The 17,310-nt window shown below is 49.3% G+C and overlaps 1 protein-coding gene and 1 pseudogene across 1 annotated transcript; both read right to left on the bottom strand.

Annotated features, from left to right (window-relative positions):
- The window catches only part of LOC136940949 (zinc finger protein 721-like), a 77,356-nt pseudogene that overhangs the window by 49,060 nt on the left and 10,986 nt on the right, over window positions 1-17,310 (bottom strand).
- LOC136940953 (toll-like receptor 2) lies at window positions 8,840-13,683 on the bottom strand. The gene is given in 4 exon segments (XM_067233297.1): window positions 8,840-10,302; window positions 10,652-10,996; window positions 12,444-13,074; window positions 13,274-13,683. Coding segments are annotated over 4 exon segments (2,460 nt in total). The 3' UTR covers window positions 8,840-9,228.

The raw sequence follows: 17,310 nt of genomic DNA, 5'->3' as shown, positions 1-17,310 counted from the left end.
ACGTCGTTGGGGTTGGATATGAGATCGTTATAAAAGAAAGTGATGCCGTTCCAGTGGGAAAGGAGATGATGCCAGAGCTCCAACTCCATGAGACAGGAAGCGTCCAGTGTGATGGTGTGGTGGAGCGACTGTACGGATGAAGCCAGGAGGAGGAGGTGGGAAATGAAGGAGCGGCCTTGGGGGATGATGCGGAGGGCGTAGTTCAGATGGCCGAGAAGGGAGAGGAGTTGGCGCTTGGTGTCCAGTGTGATACCGAGGAACTCCAGTGTTGTAGCTGACCCTTCTGTCTTTTCCAGGGAGAGGGGGACACCCAGTTGTGAGAACACCGTGGTGAGAGCGTGGAGGCCTTGCGCCGGTGGGGATGAAGGGGTCCGATGGTGAGGAAGTCGTCCAGGAGATGGACTAAGAAGGGAACCTTGGACTCATTGAGGAGGATCCAGCAGAGTGCTTCGGAGAGGCAGTCGAAGCGTGGGCTGCTTTTGCAGCCGAATGCCAGTCGGACGGCAAAGTAGTAGGAATCCTCCCAGCAGACCCCAAAGAAAGCCCAGTAGTCTGGGTGGATGGGAAGGACCTTGAAGGCGGTCGTGATGTCGGCCTTCGCCAGCCAGGCTCCGCGGCCGGCCAGGCGGATGAGGGAGATGGCGTGGTCGATGGTGGTGTAAGCCAGGGAGTAGTCCGGGGCCGCGACGGGGAGCAGAGAGGTCAATCACGAGCCTCTGCTTGCCCGAGTACTTCCGGGTGGCGACGCCGATGGGGCTCACCCGGTAGACAGGGAACGGGGGAGAGGCGAACGGGCCAATCATGAAGCCCTGAGACACCTCCTTGGCCAACAGGGCAGAGACCACGGCGGGGGCCTCGAGCGCCGAGCGGAGGTTTGGGCAGGCAAAAGAGCAAGCGGGCAAGGACACCAGGCCGGGGGAGAAGCCTAGGACCAAGCCGTCCAGGAGGAACTGCACAGCGGCGGGGTCGGGGTGGCGGAGGAGGGCCGCAGCCAGGGCAGGGACGACGATGGGGGTGGAGAAATGGGCAGACAGTCAGGGGGCCGGCCGGCCGGGGGGGTCAAGGGAGCAGGAGGAGCGGGAGTGGGCCCCACCGCAGAAGGAGCAGACGTGGGCCCCACCGCAGAAGGAGCAGACGTGGAGGCTCCGGCAGGACGACAAGGAGCAAGACCCGGCGTTAATTATTGCAGAACATGCGCCCCTTCTGCATCAGGATGGGGCGGCCCCGGCGGTCAGTGTTCGCAGGGCCAGACATGAGGGGCTGCGGGATGAGGGGGTGGGGAGGGGCGGGAGGAGGAGGAGAAGGCAGGCCGGACGGGGGGCCGGGGGCAGGCGCCGGGCGGGCCGCAACCGTGCACTCCAGCGACGGATGAGAGGAGGCGCTGCACAGGGAACAGGGCAGGGCGGACCGGGCCGCGAAGACCCGGCAGTAGGCTTCGCTGTCCAGCACGCCCCAGTAGGTGGACTCATTAAACTGCTGCAGCCGCCCTGCGGCCTCGGAGGCAAACCGGACGTGGTAGGTGTAGAAGCCGGAGCCCCCGAACCGCAGGGCGAGCTGCAGGACCAAGGTGAGGTCGTCGTCCAGCTCCGCACGGCGCCCGGGAAAGGAGGAGCAGACGACGTTCCGGTACAGGGAGAAGGCGTAGGCGAACTCCGCAGGTGTGAGCTCCCGGCGACGGGCGGGGGGGGCGGAAACCTTGGAGGGGAGGAGAAGGTCAGCCAGGTCCACATAGTTACCCAGCAGGATGGCGGCCCGGAGGGCAGAAGACACGGGGGAAGGCCAGGAGGCAGAGGGGGCCGCGGGGCGGACTGGGGGAGGCGCCGTGGCCAGCGTGAAGGGAGGGGCGGGCAGGGGACCGGCAGGAAGGGCAGCAGCCAGGGGGGGGGGGTGGCCGGAGCGGAGCCATCTGCAGAGGAAAGAACAGAACACCTAGTCAGGGGAGCAGGGACCGGAGCAGGCACGGCCAGGACGGGGCACGCAGGGGCAGGCACGGGGCAAGGGGGCGCCATACATTTACATTTACATTTAGTCATTTAGCAGACGCTCTTATCCAGAGCGACTTACAGTAAGTACAGGGACATTCCCCCAAGGCAAGTAGGGTGAAGTGCCTTGCCCAAGGACACAACGTCAGTTGGCATGACCGGGAATCGAACTGGCAACCTTCGGATTACTAGCCCGACTCCCTCACCGCTCAGCCAACTGACTCCCATAGAGGCGAGGAACGCCGCAAACAGCCCAGGAAGGTCGGCGAGGGCGGGAGCCGGAGCAGGGACAGAGGAGGCGGGGAGGGGGGGCAGGGGAAAGAGGGACGCGGGCAAGGCAGGGGGCAGGAAGGCGCCGGCCACGACCCCACGCCCGGCAGCAAGAGAGGGGCGGAGCGGGGAGGCGCGCCGGCCCACGGACTCCCCGAAACAGAGGGCGAACAGCCTGGCCTTTGGATCGGACCGGCTGAAAAGCAGCCCCCGAGCCCGGAGGAGGCGCTGCAGGCCGGCGACGGTCCAATCGGAGGGCAGCGCCGGGAGGCCCGGGGCGAGGGACGAGGAGCGGCGCGAAGAGCCGGCGGAGGAGGAGAAGCGGGGCCCCCCGTGGTCGCGAGAGGCGAGGCCGGGAAGGCTGAGGAGAGGGCGAGGAGGAGAAACCGGGGCCTGTGCAGGCAGCCACCGAGACCGGGAGGGACGCCTGGAGTGATCCCGGCAGGAAGGCCGGGGGGGCGGAGACCGCGGGAGGCGGTCGGGCCGACGCACGGGACCAGCAGGAGAAGCCGCGGGAACCGGGGAAGCCGAGGAGGTCGGAGCAGCGCCGCACGAAGAGCGGCCGGAGGCCTCGGGGACGCGGCCAGAACGCCGAGGGCGGGACCGGCGCTCCAGCCGGGAGGGAAACTCCTCGTCGGACGGGTGGAGGTCCAGGACGTCCATGAGGGCGGGAGGCGAACAGCCGGAGCCGGGAGAACGGGCGAGCCGGACCGCAGCGGAGCGGGAGCAGCAGAGGCGGCGTCAACGAAGCAGGTGGCAGAGTCGGCAGTCGGCAGGCAGAACAGCAGCGGGGTGCACGAAAAGTCAAAAGACAAAAACATGCTAGCACAAGGATCAGAGCAACGGAAGACACTTTATACAAGCCTCGTAATTGATACCGGGAGTTTGGTCGCATTCTTCCGTGTTTTCGCTAGGCTGATGCGTGTGAAGTTGATTGGAGTTGGTGCGCATTCTTCCGTGCTTTTGCGATTTGCTTGATTGGAGTATAGGAGGAGTCTTGGTGCGCTATCTTCCTCCCAAACTTTAGTTAGTTAATCTAACTCCCTTTAGGGTTGCCATGGCTCATACAATTATTGTCACTGTTTTAAACGGTCATTCATTACTTTACCATCATTTCCCAGGGACACAGTGCTAGGCCGTGTGACGGTGGTAGGATAATCTGTACAGAAATGAAAGTCTAATGTAGTTTATGTACATCATTTTAGCATATTGATATTAAAGGAGTAGCATTGCACATATGTGATCGTTCGAAAGCACGGCCCCACATCGTAGCGTCGCACATGTGTGATTCTGAACATTCCAACCGACTATTTTCCGATAGACAAAAACTATATGACAAACGCTATAGTATGGCTTCAAAATGTACAATTAGTAGGCTAACAAGTAACACTAGCAGGTAGTAGCATTGCTACGAGTATTATGCTAGGTTGCTAGGTAACGGAAGCTAATTAAAGCTACCTAGCTGCCGTTTTGTAAAAATAACTGGTGGAAGCGTCGGAAATATTTAGAACTCACGCATCTACAGTAAAGGTTAAACCGAATAAACGTATCCAAAAACAGATGTCATGTACAAATTGGAAAAATTAGTGACATGATACTTTTATAGACGCCATTGCTGTGCATGCCATTTCCGACTGTAATTAAAACGTGATCAGCCACGCTAGCTCCACAGTCTTTGAAAATTCCAGTCTAAATAAACTATTTTGGGAAAAGGTTTTTTAATAACAGTTCTGAACGTTTATTTTCACTGATTCTTTTGTGGGTGATTTGTGAGACGCTAAACTTTGATAACATGTAGGCCTACGCATTTTCAGTATTTCAACATAACTTTCTGGAGGGTTTAACCTCTACTGTACTGTAGCCAGCGAAATCCTAACGTAAACAATGTGAATCTGATAGCACATATGTAGCCAGGTGAGCAAGTGGTAGGGATTGTTTTTGAGTTGTTAAATACCATTGTTTGTTTTATTTGCTTGGATAGCGGCTTCTTGGTTGGGGTTACACTGTCACCTTAAGAGCAGTTCACGGTTAGCTCGCGAGGGTGGTGAAATCGCGTTTTATGTCACAAAGTTAGCGCGGGTAGAAGACTTCAGAGCTAGCTTCCGATACAGGTGTGTATTCTTGCCGACAAAGTTAGAAATAAGGATTAAAAACTTTTATTTTACCTTAATGGGCTATCGATGTTGGTGGATGAGAAGACTGCAAATGTAACGGGCCAATATTTGTTGTCGATGATTATAAATTCATGTAGATTTAGTCTGGATGGTGACTGCGTGTGAGCTGAAGGAATACTTACCACAAGGTGGAACGTATTGAACAGCGGGATAGCATAAGCAATTAAACACAGTACACTAGAACATATAATTGTTCAATATTGCATAAGCCGTGTATACTAATAAATTGTGTTTATTTTCATGTTCTTGCCTAATCCAGAGGGGAGATATTGCTGGTTGTATGTCTAATTTCCGTGTGTGATTTAGCGCACAGGCTGTACACCAGAGAGAAAGTGAGTTTGTATTTGAAATGTCATGAACATGGTTAATTGTCAAATGTTTTAATTAACCAATGTACTAATGTGTGGCTCAACCATTGTATTTTTGTTTATTTTCTTTCATTATTCAGAAGAGCCACTACTGTTGCTTATACTTACATTTACATTACATTTATTCATTTAGCAGACGCTTTTATCCAAAGGGACTTCCAAGAGAGAGCTTTACAAAGTGCATAGGTCACTGATCATAACAACAAGATAGCCAAAAAACATTGCGAGTAGCCAAAACATGAAGCACACATTGTGAACAACCAAAGTAAGTGCCAAAGGGAAGAACCATAAGAGCATGTAGTTAAACAAGTTACAATTAAACAACATGAACCGCTATAAGTGCAAGTGTACCTGTGGAAAAAAAAAGCAAGCAACAGTAATAAAAACAATATATTACAGCGAGAACAAAAATTTAAAACAGTTACCACTAACCACTAGAGCAACAAGTCTCTAAGCAAGAGTCATTGTAATCCTTGAGGAAACTAACATCGGGTCAAGCGAACCATTCCTAAGTACCGTTGTACTCCCGGAACAAGTGCGTTGCCTATTTTTCACCTATTGTATACATGTAGCTAAGTGAGGAAATAAGTATTTTTGTTCTGAAAGCTCCTCAAAGCTTAAAGATTAATACTGTTCTTAATAAGTGCAGTCAGGGAATCAAACCCACAAATAAATAAAAACAATCTTTACATTCCTGTGTCCGGTCTGACTATTACCGGGCCACACATAAACAGGCTAAATAGCCTAAATTTCAAACATATACGTATTAGCATGCCCCATCCAATTTCTGAAAATATGTTTATATATTTAAAACTATTTCTGTAAAGAAACTCACCTTTGAAGTGAGTTAGAGTCAGATGGCTGAGCGGTGAGGGAGTCGGGCTAGTAATCTGAAGGTTGCCAGTTCGATTCCCGGCCGTGCCAAATGACGTTGTGTCCTTGGGCAAGGCACTTCACCCCACTTGCTTCGGGGGGAATGTCCCTGTACTTACTGTAAGTCGCTCTGGATAAGAGCGTCTGCTAAATGACTAAATGTAAATGTAATGTAAATGAAGTAGATAATTTCCAGTTGAAATCCAATGCGTACAAGACGGTGTTGAACCCCTGCAAAATCTCTTCTGAAACCCCAGTTTCAGCGATGCCTTGAAATGGGCATGCGCAAAGTTGTTGCTCAGGGCAGACTGAGGGGCAGGTTTGCTAAGGAAGAATTGTAATATTCTGTGATGACTTGTCTTTGGAAATGAAACTCTTAAGAGTCGCTTACCTTTTGGTCACATTTAACAATTTTGTATTACAAAAATTATTGGAGCACAAATTTGCATTGTGTGTCATACAGCTTTGGTGTGCTATACAAAGAATGTTTGCTTAATCATGTTACACATCACACATTGATTGCTTTTGTACATGTTTATAGTAAAGAATGAAAGACTAAATTATATTCCAAATTCAGTCTTTTATTTATTAAAGCTATGTTTCTGCATATGAGAAAATTGATGAGAAAAGACATGCTGGGGTTGAGCTGCACATGAATTACATGTATTGTCTACATTTATACGTGCTGGGTGCAACATTTAATATTGTGTTTGATTGAAATTCATGTAGACTATGGCTACATTGCAAAAGTGTCAGAACTGAGAGCAGTCCAGTGTGATCTCGCCATCTCTGGATAAACCACTATATTGCACTCGAGATCCGTTGTCCTGCGACCAAAGAGCGAGTTAACCGCAACTTAACCCATGGTACCAAAGTTAATGTATCCAGCCGACCAAGGTACAACGTCACGGCAACGTTGTCCATGGGACCAAAAATAACAGTATCCAACCGACCAAGGTACGAAGTAGCGGCAACGTTGTCCACGGGTCTAAAAATAAGGTAACCAGCCGACCAAGGTACGACGTCGCGGCAACGTTGTCCACGGGTATAAAAATAACGTAACCAGCCGACCAAGGTACGACCAAGGTACGACCAAGGTACGACCAAGGTACGACCAAGGTACGACCAAGGTACGACCAAGGTACGACCAAGGTACGACCAAGGTACGACCAAGGTACGACCAAGGTACGACTTTGTTTATACGGTATTTTGTTGTGTGCTTTTATTGTGAAAAGGGGAGTTTGGTTCTGACAGTCTCTCTCTCTCTGTGGAGTTGATTAAAGTGAGACGTGCAAACCAAGACGGTTCCGACATTAGAAGCCCTAATATATATAAAAACCTCGGCTACACTTATGAGGAGGTGGCAGAACCTATCTATCGCTTATTACCTGATGTCAAGTGTCCTTGGCTCGAGCACTCACGACACCAGCATAACCGGTTTGGCAGTATAGGCGATCGCCTAGGGCGCCACTCAGAGGGAGGCGTTTTTTTTTGCGCCCCCTTCTATATCTCCAACCAGGGCCGGGGTGGGTAATCGGGAGAATCGGGAGAGTTCCCAGTGGGCCGCTTCACTTTTGGGCCAGTCGAGGATTTTTTATTTTTTTACATTTGTCACGTTAGTCTATCTTCTCTTAAAGTAGGCTACACACGTTCCGCATTCTGACACCTCAGCCTCTGCATGGGTTGTACCATGTGAGGGAGTTCTCCCCTCCCAAATAGAGTTGGTTGGGTCCATAGCCCGTCTTTTTCAAAAAGTTTTCCCAGATCGGCTACCGATAGCTGGGACGATACGCGTCAGGGAGGATGGATGGGAGCAGGGCCGGAGTGATGGCATCTGACAGTTTGTGAATTCCGTAAACCACCCATTGATTAGCACAGCAGGAATTGTGCATGATTTAGATTTCCTTTAGCCCATACTTACAATGTTGCCAGGCTGGCTGTCAGGCTGTAGCCTACTGCGTCTGGATCCTGTTACAAATATATATTATGAGTGCTATATAACTGACTTTTATTGTGTATATTGTTGTGGGGTTTGTGTTGTATATTCTCATGTGATGCCTTCTTGCTGCATACAAATTGCCCTTCTGGAGCAAAGAATAAACTGAACTGAAATGACTTCTCATCCATTATGGGCTAAATATGCATTTCCATATGATTTACATGATAACTCAGGCCTTCTGGAGTCCAGTGACACAGTCTCCTCATCAACAGCTGCAGAAGCCCCTTCCCATACTGCATAAGTTCATTCCCCCTGCCATATTCAATAGACGTTTTATTGACAGTATGTGCCAAGCCATGTGCTTTTAAAGAATAATACTCACTGGATCTTCGTCTGGTGGCAGGAGAGTAACTGTGTCACTGGACACACAAGGCCTGCAAGTACCTTGTATGAAGAGGGCAGTTTTTGCAGGTAGTCAGTAGCTGTCCCACCCTGAATCCCTTCCATCACAGGCCTTCCTTGGTTTAAAACAAGGGCCAATTCATCAGCTGGGGTGAAGCCCCCCCCCCCCCCCCCCCCCAGATCAAATATGTGAGCCGGCATCTTGTAAGTAATTTCTACATTTGCAAACTGTTAAGGCACTTACCAACCTGCAAAATGTTTTTATATTTTATCTTGACTTGTTGCCAGCATCTTTTTTGTGCAGTCATGTTTGTTCTGTATGAACATTAATTGTAGAAAGATATTTCGAATTAGAGATTAGAGATTTGTGCATATGGTTGTAAAACATGTTCTTGCATTGTGAATAAGGGTTTGAAATTAGGCCTAGTTTTTAGGGTACATTTCCGGAGGAAAATTAATTCCCACTGCTCACTTTTAAGGCAAAGTAGGCTAAATAATCATACATTTTATTTACATAGTGCTTTACATGGTAGGCTACTCAAAGACACTTTACAGTAAAACCAGCACATTTAGCACATAAACACAGATACAGCAATACAACCAACACATAAAACAAGCATATTAAAAGCAATTAAAACAGAGTGTACAACTTTCCAAGTAGATATTTTTCAATCCTTACGCATTCAGTCGGTCCGCGATTGTCTGCCAGGCTTTTCTCTCTGTTTAATAACAGCAGCCGTATTTCCTTTTTTGCATATTATATGCTTCACTATGCTTCAATTTCCATAATTAGTTGCTGTTCAGCGGGTGAAAAATATGCCACACGCGTCTTTTCCATTTCTGCATCAGTAAATCTGTGATCGATACCATGGTCTATTTAAGAAAGCCGTGAAGGTGCACTTATCCCAACTATGTATATCTGGATTGACATAGCGGCACCTTCTCATCCTGGTTTGGCAAACGTGCAACCGAATAAGCCGCGATGAGCGGATAACACTAAGTCAAGCTGCGCTTTTTCAGTTATCCTGGATTTCTTTATTCTACTTTTGTGCAATAGCCCCCAGGTGATTTTAAGCTGTTTACAGATGTGTTGTTGTCATGGCTACGGCAAATGATGCTGCTCAACGTGTTGAATAAAAAAGAAACATTAGAAAGAAAATAACTGTCAATATGCTTGCATGCTCGTGTGTGTACACGTGTGTGTGTGTGTGTACGTGTGTTCAGTCATCCCCCCTCACAGCAGCCCTCAGGCTGCTCCAGAACTCCTCCCTCCCCTGCTCGTCCCGGGGCCACTGCAGGAAGGTTCTGGAGCTCATCATCCTCCTGAGCCGGCAGAACCTGCGGGGGACGTCCTTCTCCCCCAGCGGCTCCAGCAGAACCAAGATGGCCGCCTCGTCCTGGTCGCCCTGGAACATCCGCAGGTGTGAGAACTCCAGCTCGTAGCGGCACCAGTCCGACCGCACAAAGTGCCCCGACAGGACAAAGATGGTGCGCCGGCTGTTCTCCATGGCGATGAGGATGTTGTCAACGATCCACTTGCCCGGCAGGAAGTCCCTCTTGTGGAGGCAGAGGGACAGAGGTGCATCCTGGGAGCTGGAGTCCTCTTCAAGCTCCGGAACCAGGAAGTGCTCCACCCAGTCGGCGTCCTGCTCGCTGTAGGAGACGAAGGCGTCGTAGCTGAACCTCGAGGAGTCGCTGACGGGGTCGTCGTTGCCGAGGAGACGGCTGCGGTCTTGGCGACGGCGCCTGGCGCTGCGGTTGGCAGATAGCCACGCCCACATCATCCGGAGGTACCAGAGGACGTGCAGCCGGTGGAGAAGGGCAGCGAGGAGGCCAGCGGCGAGGAGGGAGACGCCACACAGAGACGCCACGAACGCCAGGCGGTGACAGTCCACCACCGAGAACCTCACCCCGCCCACCCTCTCGCCCCGCACCCACAGCGGAGAATCACAGACGTAGCTGTCCGGATCGTCCGTGAGACGCACCCCCACACCTCCCGCTCCCGTCCCCTCCACCGTCGCCCCGGACAACGCCGTCGCCATGAACGCCACGAAGGAGCAGGAGCACAGGAAGTTGTTTCCGCCGGCCTGCAGCTCTCGCAGACGCCCGAAAGGTCGTAGGTCGTCGGGGGAGAAGTCGCTGAGGGCGTTGGTGGTGACGACCAGCAGCTCCAGGTTGGGGGTCTTCCAGGGGGAGGGCAGAGCCAGCATCTTGTTCCCAGAGAGGAGCAGCTCTCTCAGCCTGGGAAGCACCACACCCAGGCTGGTCAGGTCGTTGTGGCTCAGGTCCAACACCTCCACACACAGATGTCAGAGGTTAAATATGATATGTTGAAGCCATTTCTGTGGAATAGTTTAATATTAAAAAAACACAAATATATATATATTTTTTAAAGAGATCTTATGTAAATATTATGTTTAACATATATTATGAGGCTCTGTGGAAGCTTGATAACGACCCATTCATTAGAATCAGGTGTGCCGGAGCAGGGAAACATCTAGAACATGCAGAACAGCGGACCCTGAGGACCAGGGGGGAACACCCCTGATCTAGAACCTCCATCTGCTTTAGGGGGCTGTTAAAACCCAGTCCTCAGTAACACAGACTTCTTAGTGTGTACCGGTGGCGTCAGTGCACCCCTACCTCCAGGGTGCTGGGCAGGCAGGGGGTGACCGTCCGCAGAGAGGCCCAGGAGAGGTTGAGGAACCTGAGGGAGGCCGGCCAGGAGCAGGCCCTGGGCATGGAGGCCAGGGCATTCCCGCTGATGTCCAGGTGAGTGAGCCTCTCCAGGCGTGCCACCAGGCGGCCGGCCAGGGCGAGGGACTTGATGGCGTTGGAGCTGACGTTGAGGACCCGGAGGTTCCGGAGGATGCCAGCCCCGTAGCAGAGCGTCTCTGCCAGGGTGTGGTCGGTCAGGAGGTTCTCACTCAGGTCCAGGTACTGGAGGTTGGTCAGGAGGACGGAGGTGAAGCAGTGGAGGACGAAGGCCTGGGGAAGGGAGGGGAGGAGTGGGGAAAGAGGAGAGAGGGGAGGGGGAGAGAAGGGAAGGGATGGAGGAGGGAGGGGGGTACTTATCAATGATGGAAACTTCTTTTGTGAAACTTTTTTTCAAACCTTTTTTTCGAAAACATGACATTACATTTGAAATTAAATTTCAAAATGTAATTGTTTTACACACGACACAGAACAGTTACAAGTTTTTTTCACACAGTGAAAGGAGAGGAGAGAGAGAGAGAGAGAGAGAGAGAGAGAGAGAGAGAGAGAGAGAGAGAGAGAGAGAGAGAGGGAGAACAGAGAGGCCTCAAACTGATTTAGGCAGAGCACAATACAGTACAGTAGAGTCCTCATCAATGATTTAAAAAAAAACTGTGAGAAAATCTTTTCAACCTTTCGGAAGAAATAAATCTAAACTTTATTGTATTCTTTTTAAGAAACAATACGGTATAGTACAGTATAGTATGGCTGAGTCCTCATCAAGTACTCATCAATGATGAAAAAAAAATGTGTAACTTTTTTTTCGAAAATATTCTTTCAACTTGTAGAAACTTTTTTTTTTTTTTTTTTTATCTGTAGACATGTTTTGGGAAACTTTCTTTTCCAAGCTATAGAATGTTTTGTTCACACACATTGAAAGGAGAGAAGAGGAGAGGGGAGAGGAGAACAGAGAATCCTAAAACAGAGTAGATTACAGCAGAGTACAAGAGTACAGCTCCATGGTAGCTTCATAGACTAGCTTACGTTTGTTGTGCGTGAAATGCAGAGTTGTGCATGAACGAGTTCAAAAGAACGCGTTCATTAAACACGTTAATTTTTATGAGAACGATGAACTGAACGCAACTTAATGACAAATAATGAATTGAACGATGAACATGTTCATATTATCTGAGGTCTAGCTAAAACGTTACGGAATGTTTTCCTTCTCCTGAGGAGAGATGATGTCTAAATCGAATGCTTGCACCATGTCGTTGCTCAGTGCCTGTAAAATTTTCGCTATGTAGCCTACCCTAAACCAACTAACTCGACTTTGCACTACGTTACCCATGATTCATTTCACACACATGTAGACCAAACAAGCAACGTATTCCAAGACAACAGGTGTGTTCGACTTCATGCAGGGAGCGTCGGAAATATTTAGACCTCATGCATCTAAGGGTTAAAAAACAAGTTAAGTCTTTCATTCTCACTTTCCACCTTAAAACTATGAAATGAACTGAACTATGAACGAGTTCAGAATTTAAATGGTGAACTATGAACGTGAACTATTCATATTTACTTGAACTGAACTTCAAGCCTGGCTTGAAAATGTGAGAAGTAGAATGTACAGATACTTTTCAGAAAAATAAATTGTGAAGTCCCATCTCTGCCAGAGCACAAGAATGGATCTGAATCTGGGATGTTCAGATCCCCCTCCCCCCTCCTCCCCCCCCCCCCTCACCTTGGCCCTGATGACAGACACCTGTCGGGGGTACTGCAGCAGGAACCCCAGCTCCTGCATGGAGCTGAAATGGTACAGGTTGACGATCTCCACGTTCCTCAGGTAGAACGTGTCAAACCCCTCATGCTGTGTCTTCCGCGCTTGCTCCAGGTGCCCCGTCCCCACCAACCTCACATCCTGCAGCGACAGGAAGCTGAGCGGCGTCCCGTCCGTCACCTCCAGGAAGTCGACCAATGTTTCATCCGACAGCGAGGTGTTGCTTAGCGACAGCGAGCGCACGCGGCGCCGTGCCACGGCGGCAAACGGACGCACCGACACGTTTCCGGCCATCTGGAGGTCGCACAGGGTCAGCGGCGTCTCTGGGTACGACACGTCATCCAGGACAGCCTCCGCCAGCGTCTGGTTGGTCAGGAAGGGCTCCCGCAGGCTGAGGGTGGCCGCGCCCAGGGGCCAGGGCCGGGACAGGGAACCCGGGTCGTAGTGGCGGAGGTGGTTGGCGTGCAGCTCCAGGAGGTCCAGCCGGCCCACCCCTGCCAGGTCGTGGCTCCGGAGCTCCTCCAGGGAGGGGCCCCCCAGGCGGAGGGTCCGTAGGGACAGCAGGCCCTAGAACAGGGGACGGGGGCCCAGGGACCTGGGCGGGGCAGGGGTGAGATCAATATAGGGCACACTCCCTCCTTCAAACTCTCTCTCTCACACACACACTCCTTCTCTCACACACACACTCCTTCCCTCACATACACACTCCTTCCCTCACACACACACTCCTTACCTCACACACACACTCCTTCCCTCACATACACACTCCTTCCCTCACACACACACACACCTACCTGTAGGGGTTGTCCAGAAGATTGAGGTGAGTGAGAGACAGCAGCCCTGTGAACCAATCAGCGTTCAGGCTGGCCAGCTGATTGGCCGACAGGTCCAGACGCTCCAGTCTCCCTTGCGACCGGAACGCCCTCCCCGCCACGCTCCAAAGGCGGTTGCCATGGAGACGAAGGGTGGTGAGGCGAGCGTAGGCGGCGAGGTCGGCGTTGGTCACCGCGGCGATGCGGTTGAGGGAGAGGTCGAGGGCGACGACGTGGAGAGGGACCTTGGGGATGAGGGTCAGGTTCCTGGAGGAGCAGTCACACACCTGACGCGCGTCACAGCCGCACGCCGTCCCCCCCTCAGACCTCACCCCCGGATCTGACCTCTGACCCCCGGAGAGGAGGAGGAGGAAGAAGAGTGGCAAAGGCATGGCTAGAGAGAGAGAGAGGGAGGGGTTAGTCAAGCATGTTAGGGAGTCAGGTGGCTGAGGTTAGGGAATCGGGCTAGTAATCAGAAGGTTGCTAGTTCGATTCCCGGCTGTGTAGTCCTTGGGCAAGGCACTTCACCCTACTTGCCTTGGGGGAATGTCCCTGTACTTACTGTAAGTCGCTCTGGATAAGAGTGTCTGCTAAATGACTAAATGTAAATGTTCTGTAAACTGCAGAAAAAGAGCGAGGGATGGAAGACTGTACCTTTTTGAAGTTCTTCTGTGTGGTTCTCCTTCTGTGTGTGAGAGAGAGAGTGTGTGAGAGAGAGAGTGTGTGAGCGTGTTTGCGTCTGGACTGACAGAGGTACAGAGGGAGGAAGTCCTACTCTCTTCGGAATGAGAGAAGGACTGTCTCATCATGTGTGTGTGTGTGTTCTGCCTGTTCAGTGTAAAAACGTAAAAAGAGGATATGAGCATTTTGTTCTTCCCGGTTACAGACACTCCACTGCGGTTACCATGACAATGATCTCCCCTAAGGCCCAGGGTGAAAACAAACACACACACACACACACAGGTCTTCTGATACAAACACTTTCAAATAACCTGCAAACACAGAGGAATTCTATATGGGTTTTTATTTCAGTGCAGCGAGTAAAACTAGGAGATTATTATATGAAACTGTCACAGAGACCAACACAGAGAGAGAGAGACAGAGAGAGACAAAGAGAGACAGATAAAGTAGAAGGTTATTCACATGATCTAAAAAGAGGAACCCTAAAATAACCATAACAACATCTGTGTTAAATACATGTTCAAACTCCAGCTGTGTCTAAGGGAGGGTGTGTGAGGGTGACATTCTGAAGCTTCAGCACACACACGCGTACACACGTATACACACACACACGTATACACACACGGTGTCCAGTGGTCTCTGCCACCAGCCTTGTCAGTAGAGAGTCACACACACATCCTGTCAGTGTTGGAAGCACAACACTGTAACATCCAATTAGCCATCAGTCTGGGGGTCACATGACCACAACACTGTAACATCCAATCAGCCATCAGTCTGGGGCTCACATGACCACAACACTGCAACATCCAATCAGCCATCAATCAGTCATTATATCTTTTTCATCCTGCATATTTACTGATCATTGATCTGTTGGTCTAAGATGATTCATATGAAATGTTCCAATAAAGGTGAACATTTTTTGTGAACACAAAGTCCAGGTTTGCGAAATACTATTTATATAAGGAACCTTAAGGTTCTTACATTTATCATCCAGTAAGAGAGGGCCTCTCTCCAAAACCAGACGCCCAACACACACAGGCTGGGCTATTTTCGCATTTACCAAATATTAAGATTAACTCACAAAAATACTGCCCATCCTAAGATTTGTACTTCTACTTTTGTACTAAAAATAAACATGTCACTTGGTTCTGTCTATGAAGCTGGATGAACGAAGGTAAAGTCATACCCTTCAGAAGGCGTCAGGCTTCTCTGTGTGAATATAAATTCAACATGAAGAATGATAACATGTCTTGATGTCATGTTCTGGTATACATGCCTCTGAGGCCAACACAAAACCCCTCTTCTGGAACATGTTAAATTGCTGCGACGGGACGTGTATCACTGCACTTTGTGAAAACGATGTATTCCACTCGTAACATGGGAGTGTGGTTGCATGCATGCCCAGACAGAATATAGAAACAAAAAATTTCTCTGATCCACTGTTTGAGACTGAAAGATTCTAACTTAGATAGACTGATTAACATTCAGTGACTTGGTAACGTTGCATTCTATCATGATAGAATCATTCTATCATTTACATTTATTCATTTAGCAGACGCTTTTATCCAAAGCGACTTCCAAGAGAGAGCTTTACAAAGTGCATAGGTCACTGATCATAACAACAAGATAGCCAAAAAACATCGCGAGTAGCCAAAACATGAAGCACACATTGTGAACAACCAAAGTAAGTGCCAAAGGGAAGAACCATAAGAGCATGTAGTTAAACAAGTTACAATTAAACAACATGAACCGCTATAAGTGCAAGTGTACCTGTGGAAAAAAGCAAGCAAGAGTAATAAAAACTATATATCACAGCGAGAACAAAAATTTAAAACAATTACCACTAACCACAAGAGCAACAAGTCTCTAAGCAAGAGTCATTGTGATCCTTGAGGAAACTGACATCGGGTCAAGCGAACCATTCCTAAGTACCGTTGTACTCCCGGAACAAGTGCGTCTTGAGCCTTTTCTTGAAGGTGGAGAGACAGTCAGTATCTCTGATGGAGGTGGGGAGTTGATTCCACCACTGGGGGGCCAGACAGGAGAAGAGCTTGTGTTGGGACCGGGCGGTCTGTATAATATCGCGCTGTGCTGAGGTAACTACAGTAGCTAGCTAGCCCGGCTGGAACTCCCTATCGTATCGACAGATTAGCAGACTTTGAGTAATATAATAAAACGTTTTTTACACATGTCAACGTTTATGTCTATTAAACAGTTTTGTATTTTGTATACAAGTTGTATTTTCATCGATGTTGCGAGTATGTAAACCCAAGTCTGTACACTTGACCATGACAACTACAACAGTGACTTTAGAGAACTACATTTTATATTAATCTGTTTGAAACGCCCCCGAGCGTGGTGAACTGTGGGAAGGCGAGCGATGGCAAGCGATTCGCGTCGCTGCAGTGGACACGCACCGTAAGGAGCCTATCACGCAATGAGCAATTAATTCGGTTTCATGTTAAATTCTGCTAATTATTCTTGCACCTTCTGCAACAGGTTCCTGTAGTAAAAACGGACAAGACATGTCTGTAACAGACTTCCTGTATCACCTCTGCTTGTAAAGCCTCAATCTAATCGTGTTTACATAAAATAAACCCGCTCGGGAGCAGAACATTGAAAAATGTTTTGTCTCATTCCAATGATTGGCACACCTGGGTGATGGCGTCGGATATTTTTAGTCATTTAGCACACGCCAGATGCGTTATATGCGTTAGCATGTTAGATGTATTTCCAGTCACATACCCCACAACCAGTGACATGCGGTGATGTCAGTAAGAGGCTAGGCACTTAAATGGGAAAATGTGTCCAAACTTTTGACCAGTAGCCTACTGTAGGCTACATGTTGAAGAATACAGGATCGAAGTGCGCAAGTGAGTTTTTCGCTTGTCGTCCGCAGTGAACGGACAGTAAAAGCACTGCTTATAAAAAAAAAATATATATATTTGATTATGCGTAACTGCTACATTCGTCATCGTAACGTCTAAACAACTGCAATAACACACATATTGTATATATAAATCACAAGAATAAACAGTAAAAATACAAGTTTATTAAATAAAATGATTTAATAAAAATGTTTAAGTTTGAATTTTGGCAGGGTAGGCAGTGCCTACCTTGCCTACCCAGACTACACGTCATTGCCAACAACTGCTGAACCATGCAGACACACAGTGCTCGTCTTATCCACCACTCTCTCGCCTCTACTACTGTAACTGAATGGGAAACCAAAGTTTTCCCAAACTTGCCATCTTAAAACGGCCGGCGGGTCCTCTATCTCTCGTGGGTCGCCACCATTCGCCATACACTTCCTTAGTGCTGCTAGCTAGCCAATCTCT

Source organism: Osmerus mordax, chromosome 3, assembly GCF_038355195.1.
Source record: "Osmerus mordax isolate fOsmMor3 chromosome 3, fOsmMor3.pri, whole genome shotgun sequence".
Taxonomy (NCBI): Eukaryota; Metazoa; Chordata; class Actinopteri; order Osmeriformes; family Osmeridae; genus Osmerus; species Osmerus mordax.
This window is presented reverse-complemented; position numbering and strand designations above follow the sequence as displayed.